This window comes from Eutrigla gurnardus, assembly GCF_963514095.1.
Source record: "Eutrigla gurnardus genome assembly, chromosome: 13".
Taxonomy (NCBI): Eukaryota; Metazoa; Chordata; class Actinopteri; order Perciformes; family Triglidae; genus Eutrigla; species Eutrigla gurnardus.
In genome coordinates this window covers 8,588,292-8,607,027 of record NC_139936.1, presented here as the reverse complement: position 1 = coordinate 8,607,027, position 18,736 = coordinate 8,588,292, and the positions used below count along the sequence as shown (strand labels likewise).

General features: G+C 43.1%; 1 protein-coding gene across 7 annotated transcripts in view; it reads left to right on the top strand.

Annotated features, from left to right (window-relative positions):
• The window catches only part of ank1a (ankyrin 1, erythrocytic a), a 73,848-nt gene that overhangs the window by 20,197 nt on the left and 34,915 nt on the right, over positions 1 to 18,736 (top strand). For 4 of the 7 annotated variants that reach the window (XM_084025773.1, XM_084025777.1, XM_084025775.1 and 1 more), the window contains exon 2: positions 5,877 to 5,969. The exons of the other annotated variants lie outside the window; for them this stretch is intronic. In XM_084025773.1, coding sequence (XP_083881899.1) covers positions 5,877 to 5,969 — 93 coding nt within the window. The remainder of the gene's footprint in view (positions 1 to 5,876; positions 5,970 to 18,736) is intronic. 7 annotated transcript variants of the gene reach the window in all.

Sequence of the window (18,736 nt, the reverse complement as noted above, 5' to 3'; positions counted from 1 at the left end):
CCCATACAAAAGACCAGACCTGAAAAGCACCATAATGAGGCACCGGCTGAAAGAAAGGGCATGTCTCTTTCCATTTTTTCTGAGCGAAAAGAAAAGAGAAACAAAAGAATAGAGGACAAGAAAGAAAGATGAAAATAAGCCTTACAAATCCAGGTTTTTGGCTGCGCTGTCTCTTTGAGTTTATCTTTTTTTTCATGCATGTGTTTTATTATGTTAATGAAATGTTGGATAAAAATAGTCTGGGATGGAGGAGCAACGGTTTTCAATGGAAAGAGGAGAAACATAAGGTGTGTGTGTGTGTGTGTGTGTGTGTGTGTGTGTGGGGGGGGGGGGGGGGGTGCAGCTAAATGTCATTGATAAATCTCATAAAGAAATGTAAATGGCTTCTCTCCCTCACAGCCTCCATTTCTGTCTTCTCTTTCTTTTCATCTCTTTACAAACATTCGGTTCAAACATCACAACTCCCGTAGTTCACACAAACCATGAAAACATTCTTCACTCTCCTCCATGTCATAGTTCAACTTCATCTACTTCAATCAAGTAATCCTTTTTATCTGATTTATCTTCCACTCTTTACATTATTCAGAGGTTTTTCTTATAAATGTTTGCATTGAGTATACTGGAGTGAGTAGGCACTCATACCCACGCTTTCCAACGGCCCTTTTGTTGGAACAGACTCCTCCACTCCGCCTCAACAATCCCCCGATACTTATTCTCTGAGGAAGACAAAAAAGGTACAAGCGGAGGTGAAGATCAGAAGAGGTTGTACTTTCTCTCAACTGCAGAGAAAATCAAAGCATTCTGTCCTCTGTGTGGTGCGATAATATTTCTGCTTTTACGACCTCTGACCTCCACAGGCTAGGAGCAGAGGGTGGAACCAGGTGGAGTCAGACAATCCAATGTCGTAGGCCTGACGTAACCCAATCTTGAAGCCCGTTGTAGTTTCATCAGTCAGTGCTGTAAAGGGTCAACTGTTGTGACTGCTATTCCCCTTTACTTATTTAGTGTTGGTCAAGTGCATTCTGGGACATGACTTTGACTAATTTGGGGAGCTGCCTTTGTAATTTGGGCGCTATTACAACAAAAAAACAATCTTAAAAAGGGAGCAAGCTGTGTCGGTCACTCAGTTAGCTTTTATAGCAGCCAGATGGCGACTCATTTTGAAAGTGGTTGTAGGTTATAGGAGGCCAGCCTACACAACCAGCAGATACTTGGCAACATAAGGGTTTATTTGGGGGTCACGTTTTTATCCATATGGCCAATTAGGGTCCAATATTCACTCTTTATTTAGCTGCGTTTTTTCGCCCCCAACTCTAGAAGGAAACATCTGGCTTCAGGTACAGTCAGTCTGCTGTTTGATGCAGAGTACAGTGGGAATTTTGAAGATTGTTGTTGTTGAAAACAGCTGTTGAAAAACACATGACTCATGGTTATTGTTGATATACATGCATTGATAATAGCCTCTTTTTACAAAAGTACAAACGGCAGCCTCGAAATGTCCATCATGATGAACCGACATGCTGCTACACGAGCGTGACTGGACAGTGGACACGAGCCCAGATGGGGAGCGAGACGTGTGGAGGTGATAGGTGGACAGGACTGCAGCATCCTTCCCTTTCATCCCACCTGGTGGGCTCCACCTGTGACCCTTCAGAAACCACCTCCCCTCTGCTGATGGAGCTCAGACTGGTTGCTGCCAGCTCTCTCTCTCATGCATTATTTATCACAACTGCAGTGCTCTCTTGCTCATTTTCTCTCTGTTGTTTCTTAACTCTCTCTCTCTCATGTTGACGTCTCCTCTTCTACGTGTATCTGCACTCATTCATACCTGCTTACATGTAAAACGTGTACCTGCTGCTAATACTTCGAGTAGTACTGCTGCAGCAACTACTAGTTCTACTGCTGCTGCAGTTACTTCTACTTCTGCTGTTACTACTATGTATTATGATTATGATAAGTCAAATTCAGACCTTTAAAAAAAAAAATGCAATGCAAGAGAATGCAAGACTTGTCTCAGGTCAATGCTTTCATTGCTTCCATGTGTTTAAATTTAAATGAGAGAGGCGTTGTGGTGTAGTTTGGAAGCTTCACCAGTAATGTTAATAAAATTAATAACAAGATTTCTTCTTGACTTTAGACTACAGTCAGTTTCTCTGCCTGTAATGCTGCAGAGGGGTATGTTGCATACAAAACTAGTCATCTAGTCACCTTCCCGTTGTTGGATCAGATAGTTCCTGCTGCAAACAGCTGGTAAAGTAGTATTGAAACTTGTCAAACAATACCCAGCCCTAGTGTAATATATTGTATACCTGCTTAATCGCTCCTAATGTGTACTTTTATGCACTTTCTTAAGCACCTGTTCAGTTAGTAGACACCCCATTCAGGTATCCTACGTGTACTGTCTTCTCACTTTAATCAGCCTTGTAGTTTATCACATTCGGGCCACATCAGCTGTGATGTGTTCAGTTAAGTCGTGTTGAAATAAGAACCGGAGACGAGATAAATCAGGCTCCTTATGGGATTCTGAGAAGCGCTTACTGTCTTGCACCTCAGTAATGCTGCTGTCTTGTTATAACTTCACTTGATTTTCTTTTCTTTTTTTTTCTTCTTAGCGGCTGAATAATTTAGTAGGGGTCCATTTAGTTTAGATACTGTGTCAGCCTTTCGCAAAGGAACTAGCCAGGCATTGACCTAGTTTGACTCGTGGCATTAGCTTTGATTACTTCACGTCTCCGCTGCACTTGAGGATAATGGACGGAAAGGTGGAGGATGGAGAGAGCGGCCGATGCGCCGCGGTGCTAAAACAAACTGGGCTGATGAATAGATGCATTGAGGAATGTGCTTGGTTCTTAATGCTGCAGTCATTTGTAGATCACAGCTCCTTTTGTACCGTATTGTTCTCACTGAGGGAGTGTGAGTTATTGAAGCTGCAGGTCCGTTGGTGGTGGAGGGTTGTATCTCCCTGTAGAGAAAGCTCGACTAATAACCAACCACATAAAGACTATTAGTATCCTAATGCTGGTTTTGTTGGTATTTTTCTACATTTCTGTTCTTGTATTGGCTTCAGTTATGAAAATACTTTTATTTAATATGAGAAAAGTTTGCCAAAAGTGTGATCAGTCTATAGGTCCATATTGTTGAGATTTGATCATTGAGTAAAATAATTTAGCGTTGTAATTTTCTTCCTAGCTCATGTACTCACGCTGCAAATGTTTTTTCCAGGTCGTTGGGTTTTTTTTTTTTCGATTTAAAAATGGAGCCAACTCCCACACTAACACTAAAAACACAAAGAACTGCTGATCGTTTTCTTTCACTCCTGCTAAACACAGGATGGGTTCTTGCTATCTGTTGCCAAATGTCAAGAATATTTCATCTTATACAGATTTTTGAGTGCGTTTTGACTCAAATGTTTTCATTCATTCCAGTAGTTGATTACAGTAGAACTAGATATAAAGAAATCAAGGTAATTTTGTATTCTTAAGCCTCAGTTCCTTTTTGTTTTACCTATGATTATGTATTTCCGCTGTGAATGTGGAGAGGTAGCTTTTCCTTTTTTGCTCTAGACGACTCATATTGGTTGTTTTGGTGTTTAATGTAAAGTACACCCAAATACCAAGAGACTGCTAGTTAGTTGTCCAGAAACCATGAGTGTTATCCCTTTATCCCTCTAATCTACAGTGTAACGGTTCTGAGTTCCCTCTGTGCGTCTCTTCGACGCCCTGAGGCTCCCAGAGACTCGGCAGCAAATGGCCTGTTACTCTTATCAGCACCTCTCTCCCCCCTGCCTCACTCAAACCCCCCTCCACCCTCCACCCCTCTCTCTCTCTAGCCGTCTGCTACTTAATCCAATTATTCTTTTAAGCTGACACGCTCTCTAACTCGCCACAAACTCTATTGATGACGCTGCTGTGCTCACGTACACACACACACACACACACACACACACACACTTCCATCTACATGCGTAGTTACTGAGCATTTGTTACTGCAAATATTTTCTCAGATGAAGGTTATACAGAGTGCACATTCATGCTGAGAAAGAGAAGAAGGATCAAATGGAGCATATGTATTACATTGCTTATTAGATGTACGTCGTAGTTTTCGCCCTTTCTGCTTGTTTTGTCTATTTCCAGGTGTTCTGACGGAGGGCTCTGGCCTCTGCTGTCACCCTCTGATTCACTGTACCCTTGAGGTGACTCTCTGTGTCTGTGTGTGTCGTCCTCCACTTCTCTTGCTGTGTGTTTAGCAGCAACGCATCTGTCTTCACGGACGCAACACTTGACACAGAAGGTCCCGCTCTGTGTGTCCATCTGTCCTTGCGGGGATCACATGTCCTCGCAGGCGTAGAAAGATGAGGGGAAAAACCTCCTTTTAAAGTTGTTTTTTGTGCGAGTTAGTATGAGACATGTAACCATGTACGTGGCCAATCAACAGTCTTCTCCCTCAGCCAACAGTTTGTGCACGAAATGGCCCATCGGTCCAAAAATAAATGTTATTTTGCAGTGTCATGGTACGACTGCCCGCATCACTGCATCTTAAAAACGCAACACGAGTACCGTAAAATCGCTGGTGTAAAGTAAATAGTAAACGTACAGTGGTTGCCGTGACGGCGTGATTAAATCCCAGCAGTCTGTGATTTCATCCCAGCGTAAAGCTTGACAAGTATTTCTGCCACAAAGGGGCTGCAAGCGTCACAAAAGGAGCTGCACTCAGGGTTTTTTTTTTTTTTTAGGGTGCTGACGCGACAACAGTCAAGAATAACAGATGGGGTTGTGTGTGTGTGTGTGTGTGTGTGTGTGTGTGTGTGTGTGTGTGTGTGTGTGTGTGTGTGTGTGTGTGTGTGTGTGTGTGTGTGTGTGTGTGTGTGTGTGTGTGTGTGTGTCTGTCTCAGGGTGACCAGGACTAGGAGCTGGCTACAGTATGTGTTTGATCTGAAATTTAACAGAGGGCTTATGAGCAGCACTGATCTGCAACCTTCACCCCGTCTGTGTGTTTTTCTGTCTGGATTATGAAATTTGGGAGATTGTCTGTCTGATAAAGACTTGGTTTCTTTGTGGGAAGCGTTATCTGGTTACTGTGTGGAGCTTTTTGTGTTGTTTATGAATTATTGTTTGAACCATTCTTGCTGTTTTTTACACCATCTGGCAGTCCGCAGATGAATTGTGAAGAAAGTTTCTTTGCTATTAGAGAATGCTGAAATCTGTGTGTTTCTCTATGCATCTCGCTCAGATGCCACACTTGGCCTTTATTTATGTTTCTGTCTGTCTTGTGGTGTTAAAGCTATTTCTTGTGGTGTCATTTGTACCGCACAAACGTGGTTGCACATTTGTGAATCCTGGGTAAGTACACTACATCTTGAGTCCAGGTGCCACTTTGCACAAGTGTGATTTGTAACGGAGTCCCGACTCCCTCCAACGAGGAGGTCGCAGCCGATTCCATCCGTGAGCCACGAACCATCAACACCAGATCCTCCTCCATCGCCATCGCCATCGCCATCAGTGTGACGTGTTGCCCAGCGCTCATCACTGTATGTGTGATATCCTCGTGTCGTGCTTTCCACACTCCATACCAGTCATCCTAACCTGACCTGTTTCCCACGGGGGGGAATGTTTTTGGGGGAGGGAGGGAGGTTTCGGACGAGCGAGGTGGGGATGGATGAGGGTGGGGTGGGCTCTCTTCCTCCCTCTCCCTTCCCCCCTCCACCTTGTTTTCTACCTGTGTCTCAATATAATGTTCGCCTGTTCCTGCCATTGTTTACTGTCCGCTCCTCCCCCCCCTCACCTCCCCTCTCCCCTCTCCTCTTCTGTCTCTCCGTCTCTCTGCTGCTCACTGTTGCGATTAACTGGGCTCTGTCTTTATGTCGTATGTCCTTTTAGGCCCACGCCGTGCATCGCTGGCTAATCGATCAGGACAGTAGTGTGAGCTCTGAGATGCCGGATGGCCAAGGAGTATGGCACTATGATGATGAAGTAAATATCTGCAACACGTATATCTGGCTTTTCCTCTTTCTATATATCTATGTGTATATATATTTATATATATATTCTGTATTTATGACCATCTTGTATCACTTAAAGTTTGTGTCACTGTTGTTGCTCTGCTGTTGTTGTTGTTTTTTAATATATATATATATTTATATCTTGTTTTTGTTGTTGTGTTGCTTATGGTATCGTAGTTCTGGTTCCTTTGACTTTCTAGTGTTGCTGTTGTGCTGTGAGCTGAATCAGTCAGGTGTCGTGGGATCAGGCTGGAGCTTTTTCTTTGTTCCCGTCCTTGCTTGACATATTGTACTAACTTGCTGATTTTTAAATTTTTTAATTTTGGTTGTTTTTCTTTTGCGTTTTCCTTTCTTTCAGTCTCACATATTGATGAGTGTGTATCTGTCTCGATATTCACATCTATATATCGGTGTCATGTGATTTCTCTGGAGTTAATGTTCTCAAGCAGCATATTACATGGCAAGAGTCCACGGGCAAAATATAGATTTGACACATTTTCCTATCGGCTGGATATGTTGTTAGCATGTCTGCGTATGCTTCTACACAAATTACTCCACACAACACAGGTTCACAGTAGTGATAACAGACGACAGTCCCAAGTATTTTTCCTGTGGGTTCTTCTGATTTGAAGAATATGCTGGTGTCATTTTGTACCACTGTGTTCGTGTTCAGGATCAAATCAAAACACATGCTGTGTGTGTGTGCGTGTGTGTGTGTGTGTGTGTGTGTGTGAGAGAGAGAGAGAGGGAGAGTGAAGTGGAGGAACGTGTGAGGGGTGTGTGTGTTTTGGGGGTCAAACCTCTTTTATTCTTATCAGTGTGTTAGTGTGCATGCTTTACTTCCATCTGTGCATGGCTTCAGACTGTGTATTGTGTCTGTGTCTGTCTGTATTGTGTCTGTGTTGTGTCTGTGTATTAGAGCCTGTGGCTCTGTCTGTGTTGTGTCTGTGTTGTGTCTGTGCTTGCGTGGTTTCCATTGTTAGCTGTGGATGTCGTGCTCGTCTTTGCCTTTTTGATGTCACTGTTGTGTTTGTGTATTGTGGCCGTGTGTTTCCCGTGTTCGCTGTCGTGTGCCGTGCCCGTGTCTTGTCAGGTTTGATCTGTTTTTAACAGTCCGGCACACGTTTGCCAAAGGCTTCATTGCACCTCTCTGATAGATGATCTCGAGTCCATTTCCACTCTGAGGAGGAGAGATCATCTAAGTGCAATAAAGCTGCTGGGAAACTTGTTCCGGATGACCCTTGCCCATGAAGACTTCCCCTCAAATCCTACCCCCCCCCCCCCCCGCTTACTCTCATGTCAAACTCCCAAACCTACTCTCCACATCTCCATATTGCTCCTAAACACTCTGGAGCATCGTTGGCTTAACCTTTTAACGAATCTCAATTAAGCCATTTCCAGCTGACAAATTGAAACATTTCGAAGGATAGCCATTTGGGTGAACACATTAAACTCAGAACGAAAGGTAACACAGTTTTCCTTGGCCATCGGCCCAACACACAACAATATGGAGTACTGTCTTTCCCTAGGTGATGCTCGTGAATGTGTGTGTGCATTTGGCCAGTTTTCTTTCAACTTTTGTGCGACTGAGTGAAAGAAGATATTTTAATTTGTTTGTCTTTATCTGTCAGTTAGTCCCCACCATCCTGTTAGAAATAAAAACCAGAAGTTCTTAAGATTTCCAAACAATACCAACATAGTAAGCAAGTAGGAATCACTGGTGGTTTGAAAATGACAAGAAAGGGAATATATGCAAACACCTTGTACGTCCCAGAGCAGAGACAGAGAGATAGTGGTGCAGTGATCTATCGTCCTGAAGAGCCCGGGCCCCTTCACTGGCCCCGAGCCAACGCAGCAGTGGAAAACAACAACAGCAGCATAATCCAAATCCCTGCAACAGGGTGTCTGCTTCCTCAACTAGTGATACAGCTCCAAGTCCTGTAGCTCACAGTTTATTATACCTTTTAAATGATTAAAACAACTTTTAAATTTCTATTGTTGCCGCTCTCACATTGCATCAAAGAAATTAATTAAATCTGCAAATTCAAAATTGCAAAAAGAAACACACGTTTTATATAATAATCCCTTTAGTTCACAAGAAAACTGTGCATTCGCAATTTACGATGACCCAGTGGCCAATCACGGTACTGCAAACAAATCCCTTATGATCCACAAAGCATTTTGACCATAGACCGCCATTATTAAAAGAGCTGACTGTAAAACTGTTGACAGGAGAAATAGCAGTTGGGACCAAGGCGACGTGCTGCTCTTTGTTTGCCGCATAACAATCTACATAACAATGTTTAAATAATAAAGTCCAGGAAGAGTGCGTCATTTGGTTCATGCACTTAGTGATCAATTTTCCATCAAATTAATGGGCAGCATCTTGGAGTCTAGTATGGTAACTGCGATGGCTGTTTACAGCGGACAATTGGACAATGACTTTGCCATTTTACTGTTTCTCCTACAAATACATATAGTGGACTTGTTTACATCCTGATCCTCGTTTACTGGACTTATTGATAGCAAAGTTACAGCTTTCAGAGCGCCAACAATTACTGTGGGAAAAACAAATTGGCATGATGGATATAAAGATGTCGGAAGCAGGGAAAATACATTTTTCTTTTAAAATTTGCTCCTGCGAAATGTTATTCTCAAAAAGAATTTAGCATAATGGAGATTGGTCAGTCAGCAGCTTTCCTGATAAAAACCCTCCCAGCAACCTTCAAACTGGTCTCATAAACCAGGACTCTTTCCCTGAGGGCTGATTAAATTCCCCCTTAAAATCTAACGGTTCATCTAACGCCCCGTCCCACCCCCTCCTGTACCACCGAATTGTGAGATGTCAGAGGTGCGTGTAAAGGACCCATCCCCTTTGCCATTGGTAATAGTAAGTGGGCCTAGAGTATATCCCTGATCATCCCACAGCTCTAATTACCCCTCAGTGAGTCCTTGGAGACAGATGCTTAGGGAGCCAAGCCCCATTCGTCACAGTGCGGCTGCATGGCAGACTCGATATGGAAAAAAAAGCAAACTGTCACACTCTGCACTGTCACATAAATTCTCCCCCCGTCTCACTTTCTTTTTTCCAGCTGCTCCCCAGCCCACTGTAGATGCAGACTACATTAGGAAGCCCATTCATGTCCAGCCACCAGCAGTTGGCTGTAATTTGTTTCGGCTGGGGGGGGGGGCAGAGTTTAATTTACATGTGAAAGGCCACGGCGTATTCAAATATTGTAACTCTCAATTTTGTCCCAGGGTTATTGATACCAGCTTCACAGGATTCAGATTAAAGGTACAGGGGGCTTTACTGCTATTGTGCAAAAACTGCAGAAGTCGTGTAATAATGTCTCAGTTGGCCAGATACCAACTTTAGGGAGAAGACAGCAGAGAGGATTCTCCTCCCTTGCTGACCCATTAAGAACTGATCTTTTCTGGCTTTTTGCAACAGTGAGACACCTCATGGGAACAATCTGGCCTACAAAGAATACTTTCAATGGAGCCGTCCAAAGTGACTATTACCTAAACGGCTTTATAAATGCACACCACACCTACGGAACAGGTTCACTCTAATGGGTGGACAATTCCTTTAACATTTTCCCTATCAACACTAATTGTTATGATAATATGATAAAATGACAAGACATTTTAGATGAGTACAACTATGAATGGGGCCCATAACAGGATAAACTTAAGGCTGAAATGAAAAATGTGATTAATTTGCCATCCTCAGGTCACTGTGTCGTAAAACATCGCTTTTACACTCCTGATCTACTTTCCTCATTTTAACTCAACATATTTACCTTAAATTTTATGATTTTACCCACAATTTAAAAAGATTTTACTTTACTTTCACACACTGAAATGTAATATTTTAGGCACCTGATTTATCATCAGTTTTGAGTTTTTGTGTGACAAAAAGAGAGAGAAAATGAGCGACAATCAATGTGCATGCATGCGTGCATGTGCATGTGTTTTAGGTGAATGCGCATGGTAAAGGTTGACGTATACTCCAAAAGAAGTGCTTGTCGGAAAGCCTAACAGATGTAAAAAAAACAACAACAAAAAACACCTTTTGCGATGTACAATCATGATCACTTTCTATTAGTGAGCATTGAAGACCTTGTTACCTGTCTGAGAACGGAGAGAACAGCCGAATTCAAGAAAGGAAAATCCAAACCAGAGCCAGGACGGATGTGCTCAGTTTTACTTTTCCGTAAAAGTGTAACCTGTACGCAGATCACCAGAACAGGAAAGGCAAATATCTCTGCTTCATATTGCTATAATATTACATCATTTTATATGTTCTAATTTGACTGTTGGGAACGGAGGCTACAGATTTACTTTGGCAGTTAAACCATGCTTTTACTTTGTAATTTCAAATGTCTGACTTAGGTGTCCTCCTGTATTTAAGCACCTTTTAATGCCGCATAAAAGTATTTTATTAAACCTCAAACTAAATATGTTTGTTGGTTAGTACCAATAGTCTATAGTGCAGCTATAATTATTATTTGTATTGTTATTATTTATTATGTACTGTAGACCAACTGGATTAGCACAACCAGGAGTTAAGAGTAAACCATTCTGAAAAGAGCACATCATCACATAAAAAATATTCTGCTGCAGAGCGGTGGGTGTATATTGTCAATAAATTAGACATTATTATTATTATTAAAGTGGTATATGTGTTAGGCCAAGGTTGACCTGAACCCTTATTAGCTAAATACTGTACATCATCATCATTACAGACCATCTCTTCTACCAACTTCTGACTCATAATCCAACCACCTCACTATGACAATCAGCTGCTCTACCACCTTAAAAAAAAGGCCTCGTCACAGGGGTCGCACGGCGATTTGCACGACCTTGTTCAGTTTGAGTATACCGCTGCTTGAACTGTTCGCCTGCATATGGAAGGTTGAGCTGCGTACGTGTGTTGAATAGGGGCGAGTGTGTGTGTGTGTGTGTGTGTGTGTGTGTGTGGTGCACCTGCATGTCCTTCACACAGGTGAATGTGTGTGTGTGTGTGTTGGCACGTACGATGAGTGTGTACAATGTGTGTATGATGAGTGTGTGTGTGTTCGACTGTGTTAGGATCTGTATGTGAGGCAGCATTAAAGTATGCAGAGAGAGGCCATGTGAACTGACGCCAGCTTTATAATCTCTCTTTTGACTGCCTTTGCAGTGACTGATAAGAGCATCAACCTTAATTGCTTATATTTAATATTTATTAACATGTCAATCTCAGAAACATATGGCAGCTCAGCGTCCCGCCCCCCCGAGGCAGCAGATATGAACTTTCCCAGTCTTCCAGTTACGTGTTTTTCTGCAGCTTCGGTGTAGAAAACATGATGATGGAAGGTGTGTGTAAGACGTTAAAGAGAGGAAGCGGGGTCTGTAGATGCCATCATACTGTCAACAAGACTGTAAGAAGATGATAAACAACATTAACTTAGCAACACTTAGTTGCCTCTGTGCCGGAGACGTCACCGTTTTTCCATCCGTCTCTTGTTTCCCGGCCTGTTTCCTCGCTGCTTCTGCTCTTTGTGGTGAGAAATGAGGCACTGAGTCGGCCAAGGCAAATGTTTGCCGCTGTCTCCATATAAATGGTAACGACGTACTGTAAGAATAGGAAAAAAGACATAAAGACCTATTTAAAAAATAAAACAATGGGAAAACAATGGACTCATAGAGTGTCACATAGGGATACCTAATATTACTTTGAGCTATCGGAGGTACAGCCTGACTGTAACATCAGCCAAATAGGATTTGCTTATTTTTTGCTTAGCCCTGATTTATCTCTATTGGCAGATAAGTGCAGCAGAGAACAGCCTTTTGGTTAAAGCTCAATCTGTTCTCTTAGCTTGTTTCCAGAAATAATTAATGGTAAATTAAGAACGAATCATTTATTCTTCAACAACTTTTTTAAAGGTGCTTAATACGAGATAGGGAGCATTTCTGTTGTATCGATACGGTGATGGCTGAGCAGGCGGCTTGCAGCTAACAGTGCTAACAATACAAACAACAGCAACTCTGCAGGCAGAGCTAACACTTTGAGACAACACAGATGTAACGGTCTATTCAAGTGCTCGATACCATTTCCTGTCATTTCTCTGCTCACATGATTCAATGGAAAATAAATGTTGAAGTAAGAAGAGCCAACTTTACTGTCGCTTGATGTCTGTTTATGCTGGAAAATATTTCCCGATAGTGTTAGTCTTATCACCTTCCCCATCATCACAAATTGAATTAATCAGGCATGTCGTCTGAGGATAGTCAGTGGATCCATGAAATTGAAATGAATTGGGAATAAAAAGATGATGAGGCTGATTTTTAGGATAAAACAAAAGCGTCTAATCCTTTAGCAATAGACCTCACAGCCCGGTGACAGTAATAACATTTTTCTGGCAGGTGAAGTCCTCCTGGGATTTTATATCTCATAGTTTCAGGACATTAAGTCTGAATCGAGTCGCTTCAGCTCTGCGTCTATTAACCAGACCGATCAAATTATGGTCTGGCTGCTCAGATCCGGTTTGATGCTGACTCAAGCCCGGTTGTGACTGACGGTAACGGCCTTTGTTTTTAAATGATGGAGTCTGTGTTCTCGGCAACTGTACACACGAGAGAGGGAGACGAGTTGTGAGACAGATTCGGTCCACAGTAATGCTCTCTTCTCCCGCACATCTTCCCTCCATTGTATTTCCTCTTCTCTACTGTACCCCTCCACTGATGAAGATTAATCGCAGCCTGCCCCTGTGCTGACTTAGTGCTGCTGTCATTCTTCTCTATTGCCTTCATCTTTTCTGCTCTCAATCGAGTATTTCTAACTCCTTGTTTTTTCTTCCACAGGTCAGTCTGGCTTTATCACACTGAGGCATCTTTATGTATTATTTCTATGATAATATGCATGTATGGGAGCGAGTCGCTACGTGTGTTCTGACGTGTGATATGTAATCTGTCTGCTGAGCGAAGGCAGTTTTACCACCCGCTGATGTTAATGCTAAACCGCTGTCAGTTCAGAGGCCAGGTCAGCTTAATGTAGCTTATGAGGAGGAGCCCAAGCATAGCATAAGGAGGAACAAGTGTGTGTGTGTGTGTGTGTGTGTGTGTGTGTGTGTGTGTGTGTGTGTGTGTGTGTGTGTGTGTGTGTTTATATCAGTGTAAGTTTTGTGCCAGGGCTGCAGTAATCAGCCTGACCCAGCCCTATACCCTCTGTGAAGCTGCTGCAGGCCAACACTGCAGAGCATCATGCTGCCACTAGAGGGCTGTTATGTCAACTTGAAATGAAGTTCAATCTCATAAACAGTATATATATATATGTTAATTGTTCCTTTTTATAAACGGAATAGCCAACCAAGTTAATATGACTAATATTACTAATATTAATATTACAAAGCCAAAACATTGTCGGTGTTTATGTTGATTCCTCCCCCACCTTTTCAACTCTAGTTCCTATTCTCTGAGACATCAGGGCACGGGCAATAAACCGCCACAGGCACCACACGTGGAAAGCTGTAGGCCTTTATCCTGCCAACAAGAGGGGCTCGACACAGGGTGCAGAGGGCACGTCTGTCCCAAACTTAAATCAATCCTGTTACAAAACTGGAGTGTGTCCTGTGCTTTACAATGACCTGCAACCTCCCTGAGACACAGACCCTCTCAGTCAGTCAGGGAGACTCCTGCCTCTCTAAGAGTGTGCTGTATGCATCTTTGCACAGTGGCACTTCCTTTGTGCTAAAAAGATTTTCTCATATAAGCAAAAAGGCCAAAAATATCAGTTTGTATTAATTGCCAATTAAGATATTTTAGGTCTCAAAAGAAGAGATCCCCTCCAGATATCTAAAAAAATATATTCTGCTTCTAATAATCATTGTTTTGGTTCAATTCCGCTATTAAAATTCTTTAAATTACATCTACTCCTTCTATGTCATTGAAAATTGATGAATTTGAAATATTTTTCCATTTAAAAGTTAAATATCCGGACACGTCTCAATGCATCGGGGGTTTGGGTTTTAACACTTCTGTAATATTGGACCAGAGAAAACCTCCGTCACCGCTGACTTGATTCTGCCTCGCCTCCGGCACGTCTTCTCAATTAGGATCTGATATGTTATCTTTCTTCTCCTCGGATGAGCTGAGTGTCCGCCGGCTGAACCAAAGGTGGTTTAGGTCAGGGGATTGTCGTCCGATAATTTGTCATGTCTTCATGGACATTAGTGTCTCACATTCTTTGGCAGCGGAGCTCTCATCACTGTCCAAACTTAGGACAGGAGAGACGTCCCACGTGATGTTTTTGAACAGGTCACGGTCCAGCGGGCGCTGAGGAGTGCGTAGCCTTCTTTTCGGCGTCGCCCCCTCCTTCCCCTCTCCTACGAGCATTTATCTCTCTGCATGGTTTTGGCAGCGATGTGCTTTTCCCAGCATTTAGCCAGGAGAGGGAGAGAGGAGGGGAGAGGCAGAGAAAGGGAGGCCTTTTCAAGCAGGGAATGACGGACGCTTTATTAAAAGAGGCAGGGCCTTTTGAGAGGCTGGCCCCTCCGTGCCCCCCCTACACCCCCCCACCCCATGTGTCTGGCCCATTGTCACGGGGCGGTGCCAGCAACCCCCCCGCCCCCCCTACCCCCCCGCCAGGCGCTTTGTCACTGTAAGTCACCTCACAGACTGAAACAGTCCCGCTCTGGAAAAAAACACACCCATTCTCCACAGTAACTCTACGCTTTTTCTGGTATCGCCTGGTCCGTGGAAGAAAAAAAAAATTATTGTCTGGCTGTCACAAAACATACAGGAGACACAGCGATGGGCGTGACGTGCGGGGAGGACGGGACAGGAGAAAGGAGGGATAAAGTTGGGGGTGACGCAGGAGTGTTTTTTCGGGTGCAACAAAACGTGAAAGGTAGAGAGGGTAGACGAGGTGGAGAGCAGGACATAGTGTGATGGAGGACGGATGAAGGGTGAGAAAAAGACGGGAGACGAAAGAGGAAAAAATAAAAGGAGTTTAAAGTAAAAAAAGCCAGGGAGAAAAGTTAGTGAAATGGGGGAAAGAAACCAGCCTAAATAAGCCAGGATGTTGTCAGGAAGCCCGTGGTGAGAGTGTGAGGCGCCCATTTGTTTTTGGCTGTGTTTGAAATGTGTGTCTTTAGATACAGGCAGCATTCCTCCAGAGATAAACCCCTGGGCCCCCCGTCCCCTCAACCCCCACCCTCCCCGGTCTCTCCACCCACCATGCTTACTCAAGTGTGTGTGTCTGGGCGTGTGTGTGTGTTGGTGTTTACGTGGGACGGGGGTCTGCGTGCCCTGTATCGCAGCACTCGCAGGGGGCAACAGAAAAGACAGCTGTGTGTTTGAGAGAAACAGAAAACGGAAGAAAGAGAGAGTGGAGGGCCAACAGGCATGCCAGTCAAGACCGTCACTTTTGGAGTGAGTACCACCATCTCTGCTGCTCTTCGTCTCCTCTTCTTCTGACTTCATCCCTTCCCCTGTCACTCTCTCTCTCTGTCTTTACAGTCTCTTTCCACCTGTACTCTTGTTTTATTTGCTATTTTTCCGTCTGATATAAAATCCTCGATTGCATTTTCTCAGATGTTCTGCACCTGCCAGCCTCTTCCCTGTCTTTATCCTTTCACATCAGACAGCGATGGGCCGATACCTTCATCACTGGCTTTGTTCCCAGTTTTTAAATCCATTTCTGTCATATTTACTTTGTCTCTAACACATGAATATTGATGTGTCGTATACTCTTTGTCCATTCCGTTCATGCTCTTTTCTTTTTTTTTTTTATGCAACACACGCCTCTCTCCGTGTTTGCTCTTTGGTTGCTAAGTACCGTTCTCTCTCCACATGAACTTGTTTTGGTAGATTTCTCTCCGGCTCTGCTTTCAAGGCTTGTTCTTATTTTCTGAATATGGCCTCGTCTTTAAAAAATGAGGGACAGAAAGAGATGCGAGTCCTGGAGATGTAAACTTTCATCCTTCTTAATAGGAGAGTGATCCGTCACTTTTGAAATATGGACTAACTTGTGTTAATGGAAGTTGTAAAGAAGTGATGGAGCTTTTAAAAACACACAGTAAGTCATTACTTACTGCCGCAAACGTAACCTGTCCCGATGAAACTCATTAGCCTGATCCTCCCAAAGCTACATGGGAGGGAGCGTGATGGTCTGGGAGTTTTCTTCGAGGGCTGCGATGCATGTGTGTCCCAGATTAGTGGAAGTGCGTATATTCGTGGGTGTGTATCGTCTTCTGTTTTTCCTCCTTAATCTTGTTTTTGACCTCGTTTGTTCCTCTGTTTGATGTTCAGATTGTATGATGTCAACCAGGATTAGCTGTGGTAAGTAAACTAGAGGTCAGTGAAGTGATTAGCAGGTCAATTAATGAGATTAATGAGAAGTGTGGCTTCAGTGAAGACTATAGACCATTTAGTCTCCTGAGCCAGCGGAGGTAATAACACACGAGGCCTAAAGTGCCTGGGTGTGTATTTGTGCTCATTTTGTGTCGACCACAGTTTACCTGGGGAAATAGAAGAGGGAATGATGCAATTTGTAGAAATGTGCCCATTGTCTTTACTTTCTCTGTCTCAGGATGACGTGCAGTTTATTTGAGATTTCTGTCAGTAGTTATTGTTGTTGTTTTCCACCTCATGCAGTGTTTCATCATCATTAAGTTCCTCCCAAAAAAAAAGAGATATTTGAAGGTAAACAGACCAACTGGCCAAAAGGAAAAGTATTTTTTTAACAGCCAAGCAACCTTTGTTTTAGTAAGGAGGGTGAGAAGTGGTGGAGGAAGTATTTGCATCCTTTACTTAAGTAAAAGTAGTGTAGAAATAAAAGTAATGCATTCAAAGTATCACACTTAATGTATGAAAAGTAAAGTTCAGCATTTTAACCTGACATTTATAAAATAAACAGCTTTTTTAGTGTTAGCTGGTCAACAAGGAGCTATTTTCCTGCTTTTATATACAGTTGGATGCTTTAATCATTTTATAAACTGATCACGTGTCCTTTCTGTTGGTGAAAGTTAAGAGTGAAACTCTAAAAAAAGTGTTGGAGTCGTTTAAAGTATCAGATAAAATAGAAACACTCGAGCAAAATACAAGTACTTCAAACTTAAACAGAAGTGCAGTATTTGAATAAATGTACTTTCCACCAGTGAACGCTGGGTTTTCTGTTGCTGGTTTAGCAGGTGCGAGGTCCAATTTACAGATGCTTACTTTTACGTTTATAGATTCCAAATCAACCCAATATGTGAACAAATTATACTTTCTTTCTGTCCCTCCAGACAGTTATACTTCGTATAATCACGGTGCAGTAAAAGACAGGATGTTTACCATATCTTGATCCTATCCTCCATAGGTTCCAGACCCCATCTCCTCCCTATGGCTTTCACCCTCTTTGTCACCCCCCACAAAAGATTACACTAACCATGACAATCTCATCTACAGGCACAGAGGCTGCAGCAGGGCCAGCTAGAAAGAGACAATCAATGAGTGGGGCAGGGGCAAACAGTGGAATAAGGGGAGGGGCGAGGCTGGGAGTGTGAGAAAGTAAACAGTAAAAATGGGATGCTTCGCCACATACAGCGCATAGAAGCAGACAGACAGATTTACAGACAGACAGACGGTGATGAGTGAGGGAATGTAACATCCTCATCCCAGTGCCCCGCTCGCTTGCTTCCTGTAAATGTGTCCATAGTTTAACGGTCCCACAGGTCTCATTTACCTCATTTCTGTAGCCGGAAACAGGCCGCTGCCTGCCCACCCTCTCCAAGCAGCTGAGAGATGAATGCAGGGATGGAGGCCTGAGAGAAAAAACAGGGCAGTGATGAAAAAAAAAAATAATCAATCTCCAGAACAAATGCAAGTCAGCAGAAAAAAAAGGGTGATGAAATGGCTGTTTAAACACTCTGCAGTAATTTCCATATCCGCTGTTCAGTGTTCCCCTGAAATGTATAGAAAACGTCCAATCACACTGTTTGAAGTTTAAATACATCGAGATATTGAGTTAAGCAGGGAGGGGACTTGTGACATGCCAAACATACGTAGGCGCCGAATTTTCACCTTTCTGCTGGTTGTACAAATAACTGTGGTGGCACTTAAAATATTTATGATTTGCACCTGGTGCTGAGTCTGCAAATTCATGCGTGTGTGTGTGTGTGTGTGTGTGTGTGTGTGTGTGTGTGTGTGTGTGTGTGTGTGTGTGTGTGTGTGTGTGTGTGTGTGTGTGTGTGTGTGTGTGTGTGTGTGTGTGTGTGTGTTTGTTTGTTTTGAGGGACTGGGTCTGTATTGTGAATTCTATGCTTATTTTAATAGAAATGCTTAGATTCTGTGGATCAGATAATATCCTTCCTTATCCAAGTGGAATCAGCGAGGATCTTTGGTGGACGGATTCTCTGCTTGACGTTCAGTGGAGGAGGATTTCTGTAGCTAAACGGTCTTGGCTGTCTGTTCTGTAGCAGTGACGCCTTTTCTGATGCGACTCAATTGTCTAGACTGTGAGGAGGTACATGATATACTGATGGGTCAAACGATTATCAAATGGAATAGAATCAGAGCGTCTGTAACTGTGTTCATGCAGAAAGGGCCCACTGTCGAACACGTCGCAGCAGGTTCCTCATCCTCATCTTTACAATCACATCACAAACTGTTTTAAGAGTCTTTCTGCTCTCCCATTCATGCCTCACATTGTCTTATTGCTCCCCCCTCTCACACAGACACACATTCAATCTGATTCCATTCAGAACCACA